A 25,201-nucleotide genomic window follows, 5' to 3' on the forward strand; every position below is an offset into this window, starting at 1 on the left:
CTAACTCGTTAGTGGCCTAGGGGGTTCGTGCCTGTCTCCGTATAAGGACACCCGCCCCCCTGAGGCAGGTGCTCGTGTGTCTCAAGCTGTTCGTTGCCACCCGAAAGGGCAGTTCTTTACTAAATGTCTAATTGCATTAGAACAAAACGTCAACTGTGAATAACAAGGATATGTATTTAACTTAGGGGGAAATTTCCACGATAAAGTCCAACGTGGTTCTCAGCGGCTTATGAATAGTCGTAAAAGAGGCACACATTGAAACGTGCTATCTCCTGTCTGGCTTGTCACTGTCGCCTTGCGTCTGCCCACTTGGAGCGGGCGACTCCAGCGAAGCCCCCGCGGCTGGTCACGGGGACGGCGTGGCGCAGGAGGCCTGTAAGCTCTGGTAGACCACGTGAGGTGCGAGCCAGTGCCCGAGGAGACTTCCATTTGTTTTATGGTTATTTTTAAGAGACTGTCAGCCAGGGATTTATTTCCATATTCATACTATCTTTTTTATTCACAGCCATGTTTATATTTGTTACCCACAGCTTCTCACAGACTTTTCCATTCAATGCTGCTCATTAAACACTTGACCCTCACATGATAATTGCCCTAATAATTTTTATTTTTATTTGAAAAATTTCCGGCCTAAATTCTGAGTGATTTCAAAAGCCCCAGATTCGAAAGCGCAGCAGTCGTGGTTTAGACCCCTAGAGGTAAATGTGAGTAAGAGAAAAATTCAGCCGCATGAGGGTGTCACCCTCTGTCAGCACTGAACGTTTCTCTCACACAGGAGCCAGGCGGACGGGCAGGACTGTCATTGTGACTTGGGCCTGGACTGGGGTCCGAAGTCAGTGCAGGTTGCACATGACAGTCACCACGTGGCCTGAGGAGGGCGAGTTGTAGGCGGGAGCGGAGACCTTTCCTGTCTCGGGCTCTCTGTTGATGTGAGGCTGGCTCCTCCTGTCTGTGCGGTTCCCATGGCGCACAGGCCCCGGGCACGAGCCGGCGGGTGGGCGAGGGCGGCCGCCCCTCTCACTGTGCCTTCTTGTGTTCAGGCTGCACAGACAGCAGACGATGCCATGCAGATAATGGAGCAGATGACCAAGGAGAAGACCGCGACGCTGGCCTCCTTGGAGGACACCAAGCAGACCAACGAGAAGCTGCAGAGCGAAGTAATCAGACTTACATGGCTTTTTGTGCAGAGGACAGCTCATGGACTTCATGGCATGTTCGACCACTAACTTGGGATCGTTTATTTTTGAAGTGTGGCCTTGCTCAGGTCTGATCTCTGTTAGTGGAGTCGAATGCTCACAGAATTGCGATAATATTAAATAAAGTGTGTTACTTCATTACTTATTTAGTACAATCAGCCTTTTAAAAATGAAGGGGAAACCCTTAACTATGGTAATTGTTCAGTGATGGAACGAACTAGTAAGAGGAGGGACTGATAACATTCTCTAGTTTTTGTATCTTTTATCTTAGATCAGATACTTTTTTCCCTCAACTTCTCCCAGCTTTGAGCCGCTGAGTTTCATTCCTCGGCACTGAATTTGACAAAGGCCTTTTCTTGGCCTAACCGGGTACTGGTTCCCAATTGCGTGTCATCTTGAATTAGTCACTCCTGGGTGTTGGACACATTTATGGTGTCTAGATAATTTTGATTCTGTCCAAAAGTAGCATTCTTATTCTTACACCCCCCTTTTTTTTATTTCCTTCCTCCAACCGCCCTTCCAACGCATAGCAGTCCTTTCTGTCTCTGGAAAGATGTCACCTAAATCCTAGGCAGACTGATTTGCCAAAATAGCTATATAAAATTCTGTAGAATTTGGGGTGCTTTTTAAAGTGATAAGCAGGTAAGACATTAACGAATCAGAGCAAGGGAAGGGACAGCCACGTTGAACAGCTGCTCTAGAGACTAGGCCTTCTCATTATGGGGGGTCCAAGATGTGAATCTTTAAAAGACATGAACATTTTGAGATAATTATAGGGTAAATAAAACTTGACGTAGAAGGGAGTATATTTATAGAACTGACAGCCCTTGGAGAAGACTGAAGCTAAAAATATAAAAACATTAAAAAGTCATTGATGATAATCAAAATTAGAAGCCCAAGTAAATGAGATTTTAGCGACTGTCTCTAGCCTCTGAGGAGAGAATCGGGGAGAATCCTGACTTCGTCACATACCCCCTGGTGTCTCTGTTATAGCCAGAATACAAGACTGGATGAGTCATTTTTTGGACCCACTGTGATTTTTTTTTTTTTTCTGTGAATCCAAAACGTTAGAGGGCATTAAAAGGAAGACGGTGGTGCAAAAACTAGCACGACACTTTTTAGGACTCCTGACTGGTGACATGTGACATAGAAAAGTATCTCTGGCTGTGGGAGATAACTCCCCAAGCCCCAGAAAGCCAGCATGGCACCGGGGCAACCCCTGGGTGATGGGTGGTGATGGGGGGCCCATGACGAGCTCCCTGTCCTTGGTGAGGGCTCCACACCTAGAACTCCAGCCCCTGCCGGAGCCTGTAGCTGGTCACATCCTCGCTCATTGCTGTAACGCACCCTATGCCGTCTGCATCCGCCCTCGGGCAGGTGATGGGGCTGAGTGTGTGTGAGGGCCTTTCAGTCACTCTTCTGTTTTTGAAGGGTTTATTTATTTTTAGAGAGGGGAAGGGAGAGAAACATCGATGTGCAAGAGAAACATCGATCAGTTGCCTCTCACTTGCTCCCAGCTGGGGACCTGGCCCGCAGCCCAGGCACGTGCCCTCAGTGGGAATCGAACTGGCGACCTTTTGGTTTGTGCGAGGACACCCAATCCACCGAGCCACCGCAGTCCGGGCTCCTGTTAATCTTACCACATGACTTTTCCCTTTTCAGAGTGAAGTTCAGGTGGATGACTAATTTTTTTCCCATGTACAAATATTTTTATTCAAGTAATTTTTTAATAACTTTTTTAAAAATATTTATTTTTAGAGAAAGGGGAAGGTAAGGAGAAAGAGAGGGAGAGAAACATCAATGTGTGGTTGCCTCTCATGCGCCTCCTACCGGGGACCTGGCCCACAACCCAGGCATGTGCCCCAACTGGAAATCCAACTGGCCACCCTTTGGTTATCAGGCCAGCGCTCAGTCCACTGAGCCACACCAGCCGGGGCTTCAAATAATTTCCTTAGTGAGGACTATGTAAATTTGGTACTGTTGTTGGACAATATCATATCCTAACTCACGGATCTATGGGGAAGGAAAGGGGTTTGTTTTCATGACAAAGAATAAGCCTTCTGATGTCATGCCTCTGCAATTTACTTCTTGTTTTTTATTTTTTAAGATGGTTTATACTTGAATAGCGAGTTCAGTGATAGACGTTGGCAAAAGGAAACATGTTTGACCTTATGAAGCGATGTAGTTTGGCGTTTTGGCGAGATGTACAGGAAATGTCCGACGCAAACGTGAGGGGGGGTTGCGGTTTATAAGGACTTGTTCACTTGTCATCTCCCCGCCCAGGCGACCCTTTTTTTTTTTTTTTTAAACAAGTGACTAATTTCACCTGTTTTTTAATGCACATTTTCGTGAATAACGTCATAATTCAGTCATGTCGTTGGAAAATGAAATAATTTCACCAATCTTTTGTCTCTGGGTCTTTAAGTTGGACACACTTAAAGAAAACAACCTGAAAAACGTGGAAGAGCTGAACAAATCGAAAGAACTTCTGACTGCAGAGAACCGGAAAATGGAAGAGTTCAGGAAAGAAATGTAAGTTCATCTCCTTCGAGAGAAGTTGTGGGACTCACTTAAAATCGCAGAAGTGCAAATAGTGCTAGCCATTTTTAAAACTACTCGACAAGTACACGAAGTGCAGATAGTCCCCTCCTGCCCCGCACACGCCATTGCGCCTGAGAAGCGGCCCCTGTGCCCGCGGTTTCAAGGCAGAGCCCCAGCGAAGAACCAGGCGCCTCGTGCGCCGGCTGATGGTTAGGACGTGTGGGGTTCGGGTGTGGTTGCGTAAGGCCTTGCAGAAGGTGGACTCGGGGCTTTGTGAGCGGTGTGGTTACCCGGCCACAGCAGACCCTTTAGTAATAAATCCCTCCAAACCCTTTCTGTAGGAGGGGGAAAAAAACACCCAACATTCCTGAGATTATCAACAATCTCGATTTTTAAGAGCAATCAGATCTTTTGGCATGGAAATTAAATGAGCGGAATTTTGCAAGACTTTTTCTTACCAAGATGCACCCGCCAGACGGTTGCCCCGACTCCGGGCAGACAGGCGGGCCGTGCTTCCTGTGTCGGCGCCACCTTTCAAGTTTGGTTTTCGTAACTGCACACGGCTATTCCGCTGGCATTTTTAGTGATAGGTAGCACGCAGGTTTCATTGTGCCCTTCTGTCCTGAGAACTACACGGCGTCGAGTGTGTGCACTAAAGTTCCAGAGCGGAGGGGCCTGGTGAGCATTCGAGCGGGCCTGCAGGCGCGGTACGGTGAAGCTCGGGAGGGCGCGAGGAGGACTCCTGCGTGGCCCCTGCCCCAGGGGTTTATGGCATTTATTCGGAGTCCCGACCAAACGGATGAGGTTCAGACAAAGATGAAAACACCACCGCCACACTGCCATTCTGAGTTACCACCGCAGTACTGTTTGTTGACCAAGCTTGAACTAAACTGGTCTGTGTCTGGTTCTTCTGAGAGTTCTTAAAACCCTGCTAGAAACAGCCTCACCTGAGCTGCTCAGGACGCTGACCACGGATCCCTTCCTCTGCCTTCGTCTCCACGAGGCTCCCGTAGGTGCTGGTTAGAGAGTCCCGACAGTCCCACGTGCCCAGATTGGAAAATTTACAACTGAGAGATCACGGTCGTCAGGAGAGGCTTCCTCTTCTCGACCTGCCGAAGCCCAGTGACAGTGACGGGGACAATGCCTGCAGGATCGGGGCCGGGCGGGATCAGACAGCTCAGCATCTCCCCCCACCACCCCTGCCCCATGACACCGGAGGTTACGTTCACCCGGAGCACTGGGGCCCTGAGCTCCAACCTTTAGTTTGCTGTGTCACTCAGGCAGCTGGTGAGCGAGGATCTGAGCCGCAGGAGAAGATCCCCTGACCAGCCCCCCTCCTGGCCCCGCCTCTGAGCTCTGGACCCAGAGGCAGGGCTGGGGTGGGTCCAGGCAGGAGAGCCCCTCATTAGGTGAAATTCCCCTTTCCTGCCACAAGACGTCAGTCTCTCGGGGTCATTCCGTTGGTGTAGTACGAAAGTGTTCACCGTCCTCACTGACCATTGTCATGCCACTGCCCCCAGAGTGTGGGGTGGTGTCATGTGTCGTAAGAGACAAATTGTTTCTGTGTCCCCTTCTACACGGTCCCCTTGAATAATGAGAGCATGTCCTCCTGCCTGTGGGAGCAGAGGAGCAGCTGCAGGAGACCTGCCCGCTGCTGTCCCCCGAACCCCGGCCTGTCTTCCTCCCGCAGCCGCGCTCCCCGCCCCTCCGGTCCCTGAGGGGGTGGCCCAGGTGAGGAGCCAGGCCACAGGGCGGGCAGAGCCTAGGCTGCTTCTGATTCTTAACCCTTTTTCCTGGCCCACCAGGCCTGAGGGGGCCACGCCTTCTGTCAGCAGGTGCCAGGATTCTTAGCAGGAGGCAGGCACTGGGGGACACCCCCATGACGTACCCCAGCAGCTGCTGGAGGGAGGTATGAGGAGTAGGTTGAGAGAGCCCCTGGCCCCAGAGACTCATTGTTCCCGTCCTAGATTTGGCCACACTTCAAGGACCAACTGACAGAAGTGTCCTCTGTGATGGGAACAGTGCTGCCCAGAAAGCAAACTAAAAGCCCAGCCACGTGACTGCCCCTCTGTTCCTCGGGGCTGCGGGCTGGCATGGAGCGCGTTTGTTCTGTGGTTCGGCAGGCACGTGGCACGTGGCTCCTCGCCTCCCCCAGGGCCTGTCTGGGGTCTCCCTCCCCCACCAGGAACTCTGTTCCTCAGGGAAAAGGGACAGCCACAGAGACACGGGAGGTCTACCTAGGGACTGCCTCCCACAGGGCACCGCCCTCGGCACTGGGGACCCCACACAGAGAGCCCCATGTCCCCGTTCCTCTGTGTGCTGACTGGGCTGGTTTTAGGAAAACGTGCGACTTGGGTTAGCGGCTCCTATTTCTAGACGGAGGAAAAGAGTAGAACAGTTTCTCTCTGCTGGACAAGGTTGAGTCCTAGGGAGGACACCACGAGCGGTCTAATTTTCGTCTCTGCTCACCTGCTGCAGTGGTAAGTCCAGGGTATGTCTAGCATGGCAGTTAATAGATTTGCGACCGGTTCGTAAGTCTGGTGTTTACAAGTCAATGTTAATCATGTTTATTTTGCCCCAGTTTTAAAACTTCCTTTTCTGGTTCATGATATCCTGCCATGTAGAGAGAAGAGGAGCTTTAAAAACATTTAGAAGCATAGCTGTAGGTATTTTCAGAATTACTCCTTAGAGTATTCCCAGGAGTCGGGCTGCAAGAGCCTCCTTCCTCCGTGCCACACGGGCGCCCACCAGGCTCGAAAGAAAGAAGGTGCTTCTGTGTTAGAGTCGGGCTCGTCCGCCAATTATAGGTCCCGTGTTCTTGCTTCTGCAACTTACTGCGATTTGGGGCAAATCTCTTCAGTGCCCTGAGCCTCAGGGTTTTCGTTTTTCAAATACAAATAATACGATGAACCTTCTTAGGGTTTGAGGATTGAATGAGAAAATGTACATGAAGGCAGTTTGTAGATTTTAAAACGCTGAACAAACCCCTAGGACTTTGTGATATTTCTTAGGCTCCTTGTGTTAATTCTCCTTACTGCGGGCTCTTAGCAGACGCCAGGGACCTAAACAACATTACGAGATGAACATCTCGAGTAGACAACACAGAATCACAAACTTCGTTCCCAGGCCACACAGACGCTGAGAGGGCGTTGTCCCCCCCGGGCGTGAAAGAGTTGGCTCGTGGCGGCTTCACCATAAGTAAAACCTTCCGTTTAACCAAGAATTAATAGATTTTAGACAGGATGAACTTTAGCTGTTGTGTGTGTGTGTTTTGATCCATAGCTAAAATCAAGCCTTCCAGGCTTTGAATGACTAATTACCTGAGGCTGAAAGTCCCTCTCTCCCAGTTTTCCTTCATGCGCTAAATAAACACCTCTGTGAAACACCAAATGTAATGCGCAAGGAGAATTGCTTTGTAGAGTCATTCCCGTAAATCTTCATGAGCTCATCCCTGTGCTCACGTTATAGGTGGATGGGGAATTAAAAATCAAGAAAACTGCGATGCCAAGCACCGCCACCCGGTAGACAATTGAAGTTAAAAATAGACGCACTCATGCGTCAGCAGATGGCTTCCCACCCAGATGACTGGACTCAGAACTGAGCCACGCGTGACAGCTCACTCGATGGAGCGTAGCCAGCGCAGACTTAAAACCGTAATCGCATCAAAAACCTGCCGTGGCCCAGAGCTAAAACCCAGTGATCAAATAAAATACTCTGGATGCCCGTGTGTAAAGGAGAACAATTTGGGGTGTATATCTGGGATTAATCTCAAATCTTGACAAGGTGCTTAGTGAATGTACTTACCTGCTCGTGTGGCATATGCTGATATTGATGAGATAGGTGAGCAGGCTATATTTCTATTTACTACCTTTAATTACACATCAGCACTATGGAGAGAATACAGGCGAAATGAAACCCCTGTTACGTAACGAGGCAACTGCCTTCCCCTCCGGACCACACCTCTAGGTGACCCACAGACATACTGAGATTTGTGCCCTTGGTGGCGACAGATTCCAACCAGTGAGACCAGGAGACTCTCTCCTGCCAGAACAAGCGGGGTGCAGACTTGTGCTGTTGGAGCAGAGCACCTGGCGGCAAAGTGAACCCCTCTGTGCACGCCGCAGGTTTCAGCATGGTTCCCCGATGGACGCAGCCCAGAAGACGGAGCGCTGGCCGTCTCACTTGCCGTTTATTTCAGAGCAGCGTTGCGTTCTGTGTGGGGAGGGCTCAGAAGTGGGGTAAGTGTGGGTGGCGAGAGGCTGGCCGTGCTGTTGATTCAGTCCTTTTTTAAAACATGCAATAATTGTGGGTGGCAGTCCTCTTCCTGAGAGGTCAGTGCCACTTGGCCCCTCCCGCGAGGAGGTCACACTGCCTCCTGTTGTTACAGAGCCTGCCAGGCACGTGACCCAGATATATTTTCCCTGTGCTATGGGGCCGCTCGTCTCCCACAGTTTCCTTGCCTGTCTTGTTTCTATGGTAACCGCGCACCCACTGTCCTTGCAGAGAAACCCTGAAGCAGGCAGCGGCACAGAAGTCCCAGCAGCTCTCAGCGCTGAAGGAGGAGAACGTGAAACTTGCCGAGGAGCTGGGGAGAAGGAGGGACGAAGTCTCGACCCACCAGAAGGTCAGGGGGCCCGGGGTGGGCGTAGCCGGCACAGCCATCTGCGGTCTGCAGGGCTGGCAAGCACCGCGTGCAGGCAGCTCCAACTTGCACTCTGGGGGGGTCGGGTGTGCCAGGTGGGACGTCCCCTCAGCCGTGTCGTGTGCCTCCTCTTTGCAAGCGTGCTGCAGCCATGGGACTCGGGTCCGAGTCTGTGGACAGGTCCTTAAAAAAAAAACCAACACTGGGAACTTGCAAGCAAGTGGCGGCCGAGGTCTTTACTGGGTGATGTGAGAGCAGTGTGTTCATGTGCGAAGGGACAGTAGCTGCTTCCTCCTGCTGCTTGGATTCTAACATTCTTTTCTCTCAGGTTTTTATCTTCATTCATCAAAGCTGGGTTTAAGGGAACAGATTCCAAGAATGGTTTTGGTGTGAGGGCTGGCAGCTGTTTTTAGATAGAACTCTGCTTGTCTTTAAATTTAAAAGAAGGACGTGATAGACGGGTCCCAGTGGAGCTGTGTGTGGACGTGCGCTCGCGTGCAGTGGCACACGGGAGTGTGTGTCACGCCCGGGGCGGACGCTGCCCTGCCTGCTCGCGCCTATATTCAAACCACAGAGTTCTTGGGCGAGCTCACTGGGTGCTGACTCAAAACTGGTGGTGGGGACCGCGTGTCCTACTGCTTGTTGTCTGGCAGTGGAATCCAAGTGCTGACCCTTCGGCCACCCCTGGGGCCCCCCAGGGGCTCAGAGCGCTGTGCTCCGGAGAATTCTGCCGTGTAGTAACTCTTGCTCTGCGTGTCAAGGGGGAAATTGCCCCCCGGCCCACTTTGCCAACATTCGTTCCCACGTGGGACGGAGGAGTTGGGGTGATTGTGTAGAGTCTCCACAGACACGGCGCAGTCCGCGGCGAGAGCACTTTCCAGGGCATCAGTCTCAACACTTTCCACAAGTGTTTGACTTCACAGAAGAGGGGCCACATCCTCTGGTCTCACAACGCTGTGGCGTCCTACTGTGTGGCAGGCACGGACAAGCAACAGCTTCATCTCACTCACCTTTGCAGTACTCGTAGGAGAGGGCCCTGCTGTTACCCCGTTTATAAAGGGGAACGGGAGCCCGGAGAAGGCAGTCCCCTGCTCAGCCTCGGTCAGCTCCTGGTGTCAGGAGCTGGGTGCCATCTTCTGGTTCGGGCCGGGAAAGGGGCCAGAGCAGGCTGACTTAGGCAGGGCGGCTGCGCTGGCCCATGGTCAGTATGTGAGAGGCGGGCTCCAGGAAGAGAAGCCGCCCTTCGACCACACGAGGCTGTCCCCCCGGGCCCAGGCCAGGGCGTCTGACATGCTGGGTAGCCCTGATGTCCGTGTGTCTGTGAGGACTTGCAAGGGGGGTCCCCGCTCCTCCTCTCTCGTTTTGTTGATCTTCCGGTAGAGGGTGGGTTCCATCAACGGGAGGGACACAGAGATCATCCTGTCCCCCACGTTGTGACCATCACTGGACTGTTGGTTCCATCTTTGCTTCCGTCCCCAGAAGCAGACAGCAAACAGGGCTCGGGCGGGGGCGGGGCGGTGCCGAGCTGAGGGTCTCGGCCCCTCCGCAGCCTCCAGTTCCCTGTCTTTTGTGTATTGGGACCTGAGTGACCTTCCTTCGGAAAAGGCTTTGTGGCAAAAATTTTGCAAATCTGTGGCTTTGAAGGGTGTTAGGAAATAGCGCCTGCAAAGAACAACTAAGAATAATCCCAGTCCTAAAGGAATGGGATGGTCACGTCCTGTGCAGCCTCCTGTGTCTTACTCGGGGGAGACAAGTCGGTGTGAACTACAGGATGCAAGGCCTCGGTGCTGGAGGTCTTAACAACATCGATCACCAGGGGAGGCACAGACCACTCTCCCCTTGATGAGTGTCTGTGTTTGCGTGTGGACATACGTGTGACTCCAGGAGTGGGAGAGCACCCGTTTAAAATGCCTTGGAGGAAGCCGTAGCCTGCAGAAGGCTGGTCCACTCCTTGACTGTATTGCTCTGTGTAATCTCCAGGACTCTGGAGCACTGCTTACTTAAGTGAAAGTCCAAATACTCACTTTCTTACTTCTCCAGAGTCAGCCCGAACTGTTGACTGGCCGTGTTTGGAAATATACAGAGTCAGTGTTTGGCAGAAACCCTATTTTTAAAGGAAAGACTCTTAATTGCAGTACTAATAGAAATAGTGTTGCCTCCAAACACTAGAGCAGCAGAGACCACACTGACATGGGGTACCACCGGAGCTCTGCTGGCGCCCAACGTGGCAGCACCGGCTCCCGGAGGGAGGCTCCTGGAGCGTCTCCCAGCGTCCTCGCTGCACACTGCTGAGGTGGCGGCTTACTTTGCCGACAGGGAAGCTGAGGCTCAAAGGTGGAGTAAACCCCTAGTGAAGGACCCAGGCCGAGACCCAGGCCGAGACCCAGGCCAAGACCTGAGCTCGTGTCTGTCTAACTCAGAAGCCTGTTCCCCCACCGAGCCCCCTGTCCTGGGAATGAGACTCATTTCTACTCCGTCGTCATTGCTGTTAAGATTTTTAAAAATACAATACCCGTGAGCTGGGTCTGGGCGGTGGAGTCACATGGTACTCTAAAACACACTTTCAGTTCCTTTTCCCAAATGGGATTTTCATTGTGGGGGGCTGAGGAGCGACGGCCAGGACTGGGAGAGGCAGCCGAGCCTGATTTCTTGGGCGCCGGCTGTGGCAGAGATCTGCGCACAGTGTCACCTGGAGTTCCTGGCCTTGCACTAGGCTGGACCATGTGAAAGTGCCCTTGTCCTGCAGTTTCTTGTGGCTCAGCTGCCAGTTAGCACAGCCCAGCCCTTCCAGGAAGGCCATCGAGTCGCTGCCGTGGGCCCCGCAATGTCCCGGGGGCTCCTGCCTGCGGGCTGGCTTGGTGCCTGCTGCGCCAGTGGCTGGTGTGTGTGTGAGAATCCGCAGAACAGGACGCTTGCTGCTTCAACCATTTCACAATGCGCAGTTCAGCAGCGTTAGTGCATCCCTGGTGTTGTGAGGAGTCAGTGAGTGCACACTGCGTGCCTGCCCGTGTTCCAGGCGCGGCAGGGACAGCGGGGAGGGGCGCAGAAGTGGACACTGCCGCTCCTCCCCGGAAGTTCGCACCCCAGTGCCTTTGATGAGCCCGCCGAAGCGGGAGCCGTGTCTGGTGGCTGTGAACTCCAGCACGTGCTCCCTTCACATGGCCTAGTGCTTTTCATGGCTTAACTGATACAGAGTAAGAGGAAGTCACCCACCATCTTTATTCATAAAGCAGTTCTGTGGATAAACTCTTTGAGACTATGGGTGTTCGTGCACTGTTTTCTTAATATATTTTTTTAAGTAACGCTCCCTTTTAGTGAAACTTGCATTAGGAAACGCTTCAGCCCCTCACAGAAGCCGGGTGAGCGGGGCAGCACCGTGGGGCCGTGCGCCCGCTCCTGCCGCGCTCCCACGCACCCCCACCCTGCCATGGGCAACTGGGAAGCGAACCCTAGATTTCCTGTCACTTCGTCTGTACATATTTTTGTGTCTCTAAAAAATGACAATTACTTATCCCTTTAAAGTTACAACGTTATTTTGAAGTTAGAAACACATCCATGTTTGCAACATGAAACAATACAGATGCACGTCATTTCAAAGGCATTGCCCCTCCCGTTGTCCCCGAGGGGAGGCCACGTCACCGGTGGTTTGGTTTGGAGTGTCTTTCCGCACTGCTGCTCACGGGGGTGACGGCACGTGCAAATGCGTGTGTGCACGCAGCAGTGTTCTCACTAAAGCTGTGGCGAGGAACAGCTGCATCTACAACGGTACAGATTAGTACTCACACTTGCCTTTCCCCGTAGTCCTATTTATTACGATGTGATTTCCATAAAACTCACCCTCATGGGTGTGCGGCTTGGTGAGTTTTGACAGACACACAGTCACAACTGGCCTCACAATCAAGATTTCCTTCGCCCTAAAAAGCTTACTCACTCTCAGTCCCTAAAATCCATTTATTTATGGCTTTTATGGCCCAGTAGATTTGCCTCTTCTAGTAGGTAACATAAATGGATTCAAAATAGTGTGTACCAACAAAAACATCAGTAAATTGAATCCAACGATGTATAAAAAGAATTATAGACCACAACCAAGAGGTACTTACCCCAGATATGCAAGGCTAATTCAACATTAAAAATCAATTAATGTAATCCAATCCCATCAACAAACCGAAGAAGAAAAATAATCACACGATCGTGCCAACAGGTGCGGAAAAAGCAAGCACCTGAGAAAAACCTAACACCTGTTACAACAGTGTCCTGGCAAACTAGGCGTAGAGGGAAGCAGCTGCCCTGGAGAGGACTGACTGGAAGACCTCCCGGCCAGCATCTCACCTGACGGCGAGAAACGCAAGGCGTTTCCTCCAAGACCAGCACCAGGGCGAGGGCGTCCCCTCTCATCGTACCGCCGGCCCTTGCGGATGAGACAGGAGAAGGAAATACAGTTGAAAGGAACGAATAAAACTTTTCGTTTGCAGATGGCATGATGTAGAAAATCCAAAAGAATGACAAAAATCTCCTGGGGCTAATACGTGACTACAGCGAGGTTACAGGGAACAAAGGTTTCATGTTCAAAAGTCACTCACTTCCTTATGTACCAGCGATTTTTTATTTAAGAAGTAAAACAGCTTCCTGGTTTAAAACAATAAATAAAAACTCTGTAAAAGGGCATGAAAGGGAAAAAACGAAAGCCCCTCTCAGCGCGGCGCCCCACTCCCCAGACGTAAAAAGCCGTGTGTTAGCCCGATGGGCGTGGTGAGTGCAAGCTCGCGTTCACACCACGCGTGCCTGTGGCAGGTGTGAGGGCGTTTTCGGTTTGAAGACCTCACGGCAAAGCAGGTACATAAACAGAAATAAGTCCTTGACTCCAGTGCGTGCAGCTTGAACTCCAGACTGCTGGAAATGTAATTACGCAGTCTCTAGTGTCATCCTCTAAAAACCAAAAGACCTGCACGGGAGCTTTTCACCGCTCTGTATTAGGAACAGTCTGAGTGGAAATCAGGAGTCGGCTAACCTCTGGTTCAGGTTGGGGGTAGAGGTGAGGCTTCTCTCAGATTTTACTAACTGAAGCTTTTGTTTTTCCACACTGTGCAGTGTAATAGAATTTTGGAAATAAAAGGCCGCTGGGACTTGTAAGTTCTGTATTTTATGGGTGAGAAACAAGCACTTGGAGTGTAGCCTGAAATGAGGCCCACAGAGCGCGCACAGCCTGCCCCCGCCCTTCTGAAGTTGGTGGCGCTCAGAAGAGGGGCCGGAATGTTAGTGGTGAAGCTTTCACTCATCGGTTATATTTGTTTTTAGAGATGGGGGAAGGGAAGGAGGGAGGGAGAGAGAGAAACTTCGAAGTATGAGAGAAACATTGATCAGTTGCCTCTCGTATGTGCCCTGATCAGGGACTGAACCCACAACCCAGGCATGTGCCCTGACTGGGAATCAAACCGGTGACCTTTTGCTTTGTAGGACAGTGCCCAACCCACTGAGCCACACTGGTCAGGACTGTTGTTTGGTATTTTCACTCTCAAGTCCTTGAGGAAGGGGAGTTACTCAGGTCATAAATGACTTGTGAACTGCTAAGTGTACATCCTGTGACGTGGGGAGGGGACAGCTGCTTCCGCAGCCCTGGAGCCTGGGAACGTGACCCTCGGCGTGAGAAGCAGGGCTCTCTGGGGGCTTGTGAGGGACTGAGCTTGTTTGTGTTTGCTTTTTTCCCAGGTGGAAGAAGAGAGATCTGTGCTCAATAATCAGTTGTTAGAAATGAAAAAGAGGTAGGTTTTCTTCTTCTGTTTATCGGTGGCACGTGCGTGAGGGTGTGCGTTTCTTCAGGAAGGTGCTAGGACACCGTGTGTGCGGGGACTGGCAGGAAACCCGCGGCCCCCCTGTTCAGAAAGTCGCCCTCTGACGGTTCTGTACTCATGAGTGACAAGTTACGAAAATTCGCTCGCAAGACTTTCACTATGAGCTCCTAGAGCAGAAAGAGTTGAATTCGCAGGCCACGTCCAGCTGCGTGTACTCGAAAGTGTTCTAAAAGCCGATGGTCTCATGTGATACCGCTGTTCCCTCCTAGATTCAGTCACTAAAAATACTGCCGGTTCACATGGACTAATTGATCTGCATGAAAATACTGATTTCAATTGTATGAAAATTTAACTTTTCAATACTAATGGGTAACCCAATTACAAATGTTTCCATTTATTGTCTGAAAAAGAGCTTTGGTACTTTTCCCTGACAATCACACAGTGTGAAAATGGAAGCCTTCCAGTCCTTTTCAGTGAGGATAAACAGGCCCACAGAAAGAGCCGTTTCGAAGCTTGGTGCTTATACATGCTGACAGCCCGTCTGCTCCTTTAAAATGTGCAGTCTGTGCAGAGAAACCAAAAGTAATAACAAAATAAGACAGTCAAAAAAGAGTTGCCCGTGCCCGTGCCCAGCGTGCGGTCCTCAGAACTGCAGCCCGCCCCGACCGCGGGCGCATGTGCCCTATGTGGCGGCGCCCCCTCCGGCCGGCGGGGTGGCCGCTCAGAAGGTGAGGGCTTGACTGAGCCCACCCAGCTGTTTGGGTTCCACCAGCTGCATCCTGAAGGACAGTGGGCCTTGGTCTAGGGGTGCCTCTCCTCCTTTCACTAAGAAACACCAAGACCCATCCTTCTGTAAAGTCTCGCACCTGAAAATGCGGGTGTCGGCGCTGCTGCCGCGGCCCTGGTCCAGCCAGGCTTTCCCCCAGCTCCACCCCTGGCCTGACTCTGCCCACCTGGGCCTCAGGGTGTTTCCTTCCACATGGTTAAGGCTTGTTTCTTTAAAAAAGAACCCGATGTCCGTGTGTAGGATATGTGAAAAAATTCATAGGGCTCTCCCTGTGGCATTCCGGCCAGGGGACACGGGCAAATGGGCTGATGCACGTGCTGGCATGTCCCCTGGCCCTTCTGTAGCATTTCGCAATCACAAGTTTAATCTCAAAGCAACCCAGTGAAGTATATAGTGGGACATGCACTCAAACGGGATGAACGGAAGCCCCGAAGAATTAGGCAACTTGGCCAAGAACTCCAAGGCAGGCGTAAGATCCAGGTCCTCAGAGCTTTGTGCTGGTTCTTGTCTTGCTGTATGTTTATTTATTATTTAAAAAAGAAAGATGCCGTGCTTCGTTAGTCCTTACCTCGTGACTATAACTAAATCACATGCCTTTCAAAATGCGATCGGACGGGCGGCTTTCTTCCTGGCCTCAGAAGGGGGGACAGATTTGGTGCCTGTTTCACCACCTCCGCTCCGGGTTTAGGTGCTGGGTGTGTTTAGAACAGTGTCTCTGGAGGGTTACTCTTTGTTATCAGTAAATGCAGATAAAGATGATAGTTTTTTCTGGGAGCGAAAATGTTTTAAATCTAGTTTCTCATATTTACAGCCCCCTTTTTTTTTTTTTTTTGTCGAATTGTTAATTAACCCTCGTGGGAAGTTGTGTCTGTTTCAGAAATCTGAATGAAAGTATGCATTTGAGCTAATAACTTGGGCCCTTAAATGCCTTCCAAAGTCCGTTTGGTAAAGGGTCCGTGTGTAGGTCTGTGTGTGTAATAGTCAAGTTAATTTAGCATAGAGAACCAGAAAGAATTTGGTACGCTCTTAATTTAAAAGTCTAGAAAGTACTTAAATCATAAAGAACTGAGATCTTAGTTGACAGTTTAATTTAAAAGCGATAATTGAATATATATAATCAAGAAAGCATGTAATTGCGTATTCCAATCATCATTATATTGAAGTGTAGAACTTACCATATTTTTCATACTATAAGACACACCTTTCCCCTCGAATTGGGGGTGTGTCTTATAGTCCGAATGTAGCTTACCTTGCTCTTGGGAGGGGGGTAGGCAGTGGAGCAGGGGTTTTTTTTTCCTATTTTCTTCCTCTAAAACCTAGGTGTGTCTTACAGCCTGAAAAATATGGTACTCCTAACTATGGGATGAAGCTACTTTCCGTTAAGAAATTAGTAATGTCCCCTGTATCGCTACATTTTTTTGGTATCTAAATATTGAATTGCAAGCAATAGCTAGTAAGGGTTTTTCTCTGAAAAGTATAGTCATTTCTTTGGGAAACTGGTCTCCCAGTTAGACCTCCTTCAGAGCAGGTTCTGAGACGTCAGATTAGGCAGATCGGCCCGGAGCTCCTGCAGCTGTCATTGTGGAGAGGCAGGTCCCTCTGACGCCCAGAGCCTGCAGCAGGTCAGGGACTTGTTTGGCTTCCCTCCTCCCCCAGGCTTCTCCCTGTCAGAGGAGGGACTTGAGAGCGAAAAGTCTTAGGTGCGGACTTTTCAGAGTCAGAGTTAGTGCAAGCTCAAGGTTGCTGTCCCATGGAAGACTGGGCGGTGGTTCAGCCCAGCGGTCCCCCCAGAGGCCCCGTGCGGCTCCGCCCCTTCAGCCCCGTGGAGGGCTGGCCTCCGACTGTCTCCTGAGCTCTCACTGCCAACCAATGCTCATCTCACCCTCTCTTTTCCCTTCCTGCTCTTGCTTCCTTTGCTATATCTGTGTGTCTTTCATGGTAAGGCTGAAGAAAGTCTATCCACGTTACAATAAATAAATTTCATATATTTTTAGTAAACCAAGTTGTTGTACATGTTTTTTGGCTGCCTTTGTCCCTCCATGTCTTGCTTTTGTTTTGTGACATACTCTCCGCAGTATCTCCATACATGCACACACGCACACACACGTGTTACCTTTCTACAACACGGGCCTTCGGTGCCCACTTGGTTCTGCTGGCAGACTGCATCTCTCCTGTGTGTCTGGCACTTGGCTCCTGTTCCCTTGCACTTTTAAAGCTTGCCCAGTAACACCGTAAGGTATTCGCTTCCTTACTAGAATTTACTTCTCACATAAGTAGTAAGGAAAGAATCTGGGGAGCGCGCCCCCTCGGGGGGAAGGTTGCGGGCCCCTCTGGCCCTCCTTTCGTAAGACGTCGGTCTTCCCTTTTTGGTATTTTGAGTAACGCCGATCACTCCAGTCAGCGTGGCTTCAAAGTAACACAGGCCCCCTGTCGGGGTGACTTGTGACTCAGATGCCAGTGACGCTGGTGTACGTGGTTTAACTCAGCCCCTCTTGGTTTGCACAGCAGGGGTTAGGGCTCAGAAATAGCCTCAGAAGCCAGCAGTGAGGACTCGTCTCCGAGATGAGCTGCCCGCATCTCTGTGTTCTGGCATTCGTCACAGGTTACAGCCTTTTGCTAACCACGCATCTTTTGATAACTTGTGCAAGAAACGTCCTGCTTGCCCTCTCCTTGGAGAGTGGCCTTGCTGAGACGCTGCGTGTACCTGACGACAGCAGATAAAGATGTCCAGACCTCCCGCTGCTGCCGGCTGGGGGTCTCTAACATCGTGGCTACCTGGCGTCCTGACGGTGGAAGAATCCAAGTCTGTTCAACGACCCCCAAATCCTGGTGTCTTCCAGTAAAAACATTCAGAATAACATTCAAATTTGAGTCGGATTTATCACAGTTGAAGCTCTTGAAAAAGGTTTTACAATAAACTACCAAGTAAGTTTGGGAGAAGCCTGAGGAGCCCAAGCTTTATTGAAATCTCCGGATAACATCAGATGCTTCCTTTCCAGGTGGAAGAAGTGTTCACGTATTTCTTCCGTTAAAATCTTTGTTTTGTTTCAACCTAAGCAAGATCCTGTTTCATAGCAAGGTGTTACTCTGATTCAACATCACCAATGCCCGCTCCCTGTTCAGGGTACAAATAATGCTTGGGTGTTGAATTCAAGAAATTTCTGTAAGTCTTGGATTCTTTTCTTACTACTTAATCATTCTGGAGTGTGAGTGTAAGCCACACAATGAGACAAATACAACACTTATGTTTTATCTTTGTGTAGAACCTCGATTTACCATAAATCACGAGAATTCTGCAACTCATGTGCCGGATATCTTGGGTCTCACTAACCAGACATCCATTCTGCCATTTCTAACCTGGGCCTCAGTCTCCGACTCTCCCTGTCGGTTCTGAAACAGACCAAACCACCACGTGTTCCGCACCCCCCACCCCCCCACTTCTCAGGGAGCTGGGAGCGATGGGGCTTGTTTAGGTCGCGAATGCTCACGGATGGTAGTTAAAGAAGTGTTTAGGCTATGTGGCCTAAGGGCTAGCTAGGAAAACTTTCTCCAGCTTTGTTTTTCCCAAAATATTTGTGTGATACAAGGTCTTTTGCCTCTTCTTTCACGCTGCATTTTAAATGTTTCTTTACAAAGCAGTATTTTAAAATTACAGATTCACAGAAAATTGCAAAGGCAGTGTAGAGTGTCCCACGTGCCCTTCCCCCAGAGTCCCCTTAATGTGGACACCGTATGTTCCCTGGTACATTTGTCAGCACTTAGAAAGGGGCATCGGTACATACTCTGTAAGCCTGGACTCTGGACGTTATTCAGGTGTCCCGGTTTTCCCACTAATGTCCTTTTCCTTTTCCGGGACCCAAGCCAGGAAACCACATGCCATTGATGTCACGCTCCTTAGTCTCTTCCCATCTGTGATAGTTGTCGGCCTTAACTCCTCACGGGTGACCATGGCCGTGGCACTTTCACATGCATACGATTCTTACACAAAACTGTAAATGCACAAACACATCAACACTCAGTAGCCAGCCCTTTCCAGTTGTACCTGCTGTGTCTCGCCCCACTCCCTGTCTTCCCTGCCCCTTTCCCTTCCTTTTCCTGCTTCCTTGCCTCCAAGGTAAGTGTTTCCCTCTCATCAAAGGCCTGGCCCCTCCCTCTGCTGGTAACCAAGTGCTGAGCAGGGCTGAGAACAGGAACCCGGAGCTCAGCCCTTCTCCCTCCAGACACCCCACGCTTCCGTTCTGTGCCCGGCAATCTGCTTTAACATTCTGTTCTGGCCTTTCACCTCTGCGAGCAACCTAATGTCCCCTTCAGGTCCTGTGGACAAAAAGTAAGAGTCCTTCTGTCTGAATAGTAGTAATATTTGCTACTGTTTTGGCCCATAAGATCTCAAAAACACATTCTTGGAACTTGCTAAAAATTATTGAACTTAGTGAGAACCAATCGATATTTCCAGCATAAAACCGCCCTGCATGACATCCGTATAATCGCTTTGCATGTGTGTATTTTAATTGTTGCTGCTGCTTGGTAATAATTTATTCAAGAAGTAACAGAATTCAGCTGGGTAGATATTTAAAAGAATTCTTTGGGGGTGCAAGTCTTGTTTTTTTAAAAAAAATTGTACATCTTCCGAAGTTATTAACTTGTTTCTTTAAATTCAAATGGATACAATGATATGCAGATTCTGGCATGTCTATGCATAGTAAACTTATTCTGCCTTCACAGTAAGTAAAATTTCAAGTCAAATTTAGAAACATAATAGCCTTAGCCCCCTATAAAACTTCCCTGCGATACTTTTTTTCTTTACATTAACTCAAGTTAATTGCGTGTTTGTTCTAAGACTGGTTGTACACTGGTCACTCTCGGTTGATTTCTGGAATTTTCAACTCTTTGGTCTTTTAGAGAATCCAAGTTATTAAAAGACACCGATGAAGAAAAAGCTTCCTTGCAGAAATCCATCAGTATCACTAGTGCCTTACTCACAGAGAAGGACGCAGAGCTGGAGAGACTGAGGAATGAGGTAGAGTACCTTCCGAGGCGCACGCCCGCGCTGCCTCCTCTGGGCCCACCCTGGAGCCTGAGCCGACCTGCTGTGTTTCAGGTGACAGCGCTCAGGGGGGAGAACGCCTCCGCCAAGTCCCTGCATTCCGTGGTTCAGTCTCTGGAGTCCGACAAGGTGAAGCTTGAGCTCAAGGTAAAGAACTTGGAGCTTCAACTCAACGAAAACAGGAGGCAGCTCAGCAGCTCCTCAGGTAAAACGCTGACACGTGGTGCTCCTTCCCAACCCCATGGCGTGGCTCCACGTGGGCTCTCCCCCCGCTGACCCAGGCGGGGGCTGGGCACGACCCGGGTCTGTGCCTGGCACCCCCCTCTGCGCCTCCCTGTGGTCTGGGGTGTTGGCAGAAACAAAAGACAGCAGATGCTGGCTGCCACCTCAGTGTAGCTGTGGTTTCCAGAGGTGCACCGGTGAAGGAGAACAGAGGTGGTCCCTGCCTCTTTAAACTTGGGTGGACGGGACAGCTATCCTTACGCAGCAGAGAGCCCACTCGAAAGAGAACGCCCGCAGGGCTCGGGCCAGTGCCGGGTGGGTCCCCCAGGGGTCCGGGTAGGGTACAGGAGCTCATAAACTTGTTCTCGAAGAGGCACAGCTGGGGATTCCACCAAAAATGAGTCCCTAAGGCTGGCCCTTCCATTATGACAAGGAAAAAGATTACAGGTTTTTGCAAATCCCCCTCCAGTGTTTCTCTTGTGTTTTAACGGAAGGTAATACCGACACTCAGGCAGAGGAGGAGGAGCGGGCCCACGAGAGTCAGGTAAGACGCCCCCTTTCAAAATCATTTAATCTTTTGACCAGGTAGTGTATTCATATGGTCTAAATATTAATCAATATGAAAGGTATCAACAGTTAAAAAAAAATCTCCCTCCAAACCTTTCTCTTCCAGTCGGTTCCCAGCCCTCCAAACAGGTCATCACTGTTACTAGTGTCTTTTTAAAAAAATGTCTTCAGGGAGTTTTTAAAATGTGCATATAAGCCAAGACTAACACAGTCTTTTCCCTTCCTTTATGTAGATGGTGGCATATTACATAAAATGATGTGCACGGGTCTTTTTCAAGCTGTATAGTATTCCGTTTTGTGGACACCTCTATGTCATTGGTTCTCTCATTGACAGGACACTTGGGATATTTCTGATCTTCTAGGGGTATCTATCATACACAATGCTGAGATGACTCACCTTGGACATGTGTCATGTTGCAGATACAGTAGTATTTCTTTGGAATAAATTCCTGGAAGTAGAATTAATTGCTCTACCTTAAAAATACAGGGTTCTGGAAAATTTCCCTAAAGCCGGAATTAACAAAACAGCCTTCGTTCTAAAAATGAGATCATACGGAGACAAAGTATCCTGCGTTTGGAAATACAGCAGCTCATAGGCAACGAGCACCTGTCTCCAGTGTCAGTGATGTGCGGCTCTGTTTGTCCCGTTCAAAAACCATGGGTCCAGGGGCCCTGTTCCACTTGTAAATAAAAGCTCAGGGAGTTGGCGGGTTGTCTCGATGTCTCCTTTAAAAGACGTGAAAGGAATCAGCAGATGTACTCACTTACCCTGATTAGCACCACCTGCTTAGTGTGTGTGTCTAATGAACTTCAACTCAATTAACAGTGTTTTCTCTTTCTCCCCCTTTCCTTTCTGCTTCCGTTTGCTTCACCTGCCGCTGCCAACGCTTTTCTTCCAATCAGCAAATGGTTTGTTTTTTGTTTCCTAATTTGCGAGCTCGTGGTGTGCGTGTGAATGTACGTGTGGTCTCCCACTCTACTTACCTCTGCTTTGTGCCTTTTTCTTCCCGAAAACCGAGTTCCTAACGCGATGAGGTCTCGGCAAATGCAGTTTAAGAAGTGAGAGCGAGTGGTCAGCGGCCCCGCCGTCCGTGTTGGCAGGGCCGGTCCACAGAGAGCTGCAAAGCTGCAACCGCTGGCTGTGTTCTCCAGGGTGCCCCAGCAGGTCAAAAAAGGCCAACTACTCCTTTAAAAATAGAACCGATTGTGGATGTGTGTACCCTCATACACATTTTTTAATACTGTGGAGTGGAATGTTTTCATCAGCTGTTTAGAGAAATGAGACCTTTTTATTAATAGAAGAGCGAAGAAACGTTGTCTTTAAATGAAATTGCCCCTGGTTTGAAAGCAAATGTTAGGACAAGAGCCTTTCCTCCCACTGGTCATCTGCCATCCCACTGCCAGGGACTTGGGCCCATCGCTCTTCCCCGCTGTGGCATCTGAGCGCAGCCTGGCCCTGGGCGTGAGTCAGAGCATGTCCTCGGCTGAAAGGGAGCTCAGGCCTCCTCTTTCAAATGCCTCCATTTCTCTCCAAAGGCTTACTTACTGTCCCACCTGACCATTCAGTGACTGGAGTGAGGAGAATTCCCTGCCCTCTGTCCAATCTGCGGACCCTAAGTCATGGACTAGTCCAGCAGGGTTTCTGTAAAACTTTCTGTGTGTGCATAAAACACGGGTTCAGTAACAGCCAGTGTTGGCCCTGTGACGTCCAGCACGCCCTGCAGCCAGAGCAGGCAGTTTGCACTGTGACTGCTGGACAGTCCACTGTACACGCTTTAGACATTTTTCACATCTGGGTTTTTTTTTTTTAATTAGATTGATTTCCTGAATTCAGTAATAGTGGACCTTCAGAGGAAGAATCAAGACCTCAAGATGAAGGTGGAGATGATGTCAGAGGCAGCCCTTAATGGGAACGGTGACGACCTAAACAATTACGACAGGTATTTCACATGAAGCAGTGCTGAGCAGAACCTTCATTCCATCTGAAGAAACTATGTTTTTAAAGTCAGGTCCTCCAGTGAGTTGGAGGAACAATTGCTTGGTGGTTAACAGGCCATAAATCCATTTCCATAAATCTGGCAAGAGAGTGATACACACTACAAGGGGCTTGACCTGAAAGTTCTAATGTAAATGGTAGTAGCTACACTTGAGGCTCCCAGATTTGGCCATAGCTCTCGCTTACTTTTTATTACTTACAAGTGATACTGCCCCTTGAACATCTAATGATAGCGATGAGTTTCTGATTACACACGTTAATATCCGCAGTGACGACCAGGAGAAACAGTCCAAGAAGCCGCCTCGCCTCTTCTGTGACATATGTGACTGCTTTGATCTCCACGACACAGAGGACTGTCCCACCCAGGCGCAGATGTCCGAGGACCCGCCCCACTCCACACACCACGGCAGCCGCAGCGAGGAGCGCCCGTACTGTGACATTTGCGAGGTGTTCGGGCACTGGGCGGCCAACTGCCACGACGACGAGACCTTCTGACAAAGCCGCAAGCCGAGAACCCGGCCTCCGCGGGTGCGCCGGCACCTAGGCGACCGAACACCAGCATCGCGTGTGCGGGCTCCAGGAGAACGCATGCTATTTTTGACCCCCATCAACAAATCTGAGAGAGTATTTTGATCTTCAACAAATCGCTCTTTTAGTTTCCCCTTACAAGTTAGAGTAATAAACCCTAAACACTTAGTAGGTGAGTTTTCACCTCTGATGTCATCATCTTGACCTTTAAGTTCGAACGAGATGTTACACCGGAGGCCGTTACCTGTGTTGTCCCGAGGGAAACCTCATAGAACAGCCCCCCCTTCCAATACCTTATTTAAGTAAGTTATGCCGTTACTTTTCATATTTGCACTAAAATTTCTCCAGGCTGCATTTGTATATTTGATCTTTTGGTTAAGCTTTGACACTGGAATGAGTTGAAAAAATGTGCCATTTTGCATTTTCATCTACTCGTCTATAAAGTATTTTATTCTTAATCGAAGAAGGAGCTGAGCCCTTCGCACTACCTGCAGTCAGTAGTGCCTTCCCTCCGGCTCGGAGACACTGGGTGTGATCACGAAGTCAGGACCAGGCGGGGGCGGGGCGAGCCCCCAGGCTGCTGTGGGGCGTTCTGTACTCGATATGCTGCACCCACTTCCTCACTGTGGCGTTTTATTGGTTTTACATAATTTCAGCTTCTATATATTATATGTATATATTTTTTAAAAATCTCTATTTTGGGAAAAAGCATACACAATGTGTCTTTGTTTTCAGACTTTTACCTTTATGAAGAAGAAAACACTTAGAATGGTCGTCAGGACACAGTGGGCTGGGCCAGAAAGAGCACCACGCGGAGTTGGAAGCCTTTTTTCTTTTGTTTCCGTTTTGTCTCTTCGTCAGGTAGAAATAAACACAAATTCCTTCCTTCTCAGCAGATCCCCCCGCAGTCAATTAATTAGATAATAAACCACTGTACAACATCTACGTTAACCAATCTACAATCTACAAGTTATTTTTACTGTGTTTTTAGATGAATGTATGATGAGAAATTCAACATTAATAACTTTGGATTTTCTTATCACAAAAAATTCAATGAAGGACCTCAGCCTCCAGAAGTTGATCAGCCAGTTTGGATCTATTTATCTTGGTTTGAATGTCTTCTACGAGATGTAAAAAGTAATAAATGTATCCTCCCTGCTACATGTAAAATAAGGACTTCTATAATTGTATATATGCCTTTGATGTATTTTCCCCTCAAGATTATTAACTGTGTGTTTGACAGGTGAAAAAATCTGTAATCAGTTGAAATTTTCTGGTTACAAACATAATAGGAATTGTTTCACAAACATAATAGGAATTGTTTCACAAACAAAATGTAAATCAGTATTAAAATTTGAGCAAACAAATGTTCTGTACCTACTTTAATAAATGGTTATTCTCTTTTGCCCGGTGGTAGTAACATATTATTCCCAGGTTTATTTGCCATAATGGTTTTTGTTTAAATGAGCCAGCACTATAGATCCAAACAGCAATTCCTACTGCGGTGTTGCTGACAGACAACTTTAAGAAGTTGGTATATCCTTCTTATCGAAGAGCGGTCTATAAATACCGAGGGCAGTTATCCGTTGCTATGCCAACCCCGAGTTACCAGACAGAAATGAGTGGCACCATGTAGCACCAATACTGATCCGTGAAGTTTGAGAAAGAAACTGAAAGTTGCTGCAGTATTTACCTAAATGATGACTGAACCAAACATCTGTTTGGTGAGCACAGACTTACCCAGAGGCAGACATTTCCGAAGCAGAGTTACAGGTTACTTGAACAAGAACGTAACTTTTACCAAAACGACACCCTGACAGTAGTCTTTGCCTGTAGTATTGACCACGGGGGATTGAAGGACTCGGATTACTAAATAAACTTACTGTGGT

The 25,201-nt window shown here is 49.2% G+C and overlaps 1 protein-coding gene across 6 annotated transcripts in view; it reads left to right on the forward strand.

Annotated features, from left to right (window-relative positions):
- Positions 1-24,724, forward strand: part of CLIP1 (CAP-Gly domain containing linker protein 1) — a 98,553-nt gene extending 73,829 nt beyond the window's left edge. For all 6 annotated transcript variants that reach the window (XM_053928275.2, XM_053928274.2, XM_053928277.2 and 3 more), the window contains 9 exons: positions 1,041-1,157; positions 3,622-3,728; positions 8,241-8,361; positions 14,086-14,138; positions 19,855-19,972; positions 20,054-20,204; positions 20,716-20,765; positions 22,604-22,728; positions 23,054-24,724. In XM_053928275.2, coding sequence (XP_053784250.1) covers positions 1,041-1,157; positions 3,622-3,728; positions 8,241-8,361; positions 14,086-14,138; positions 19,855-19,972; positions 20,054-20,204; positions 20,716-20,765; positions 22,604-22,728; positions 23,054-23,279 — 1,068 coding nt within the window. In that variant the 3' untranslated portion in view covers positions 23,280-24,724. The remainder of the gene's footprint in view (positions 1-1,040; positions 1,158-3,621; positions 3,729-8,240; positions 8,362-14,085; positions 14,139-19,854; positions 19,973-20,053; positions 20,205-20,715; positions 20,766-22,603; positions 22,729-23,053) is intronic.
- Positions 24,725-25,201: the final 477 nt, after the last annotated feature.

This window comes from Desmodus rotundus, chromosome 7 (assembly GCF_022682495.2).
Source record: "Desmodus rotundus isolate HL8 chromosome 7, HLdesRot8A.1, whole genome shotgun sequence".
Classification (NCBI taxonomy): Eukaryota; Metazoa; Chordata; class Mammalia; order Chiroptera; family Phyllostomidae; genus Desmodus; species Desmodus rotundus.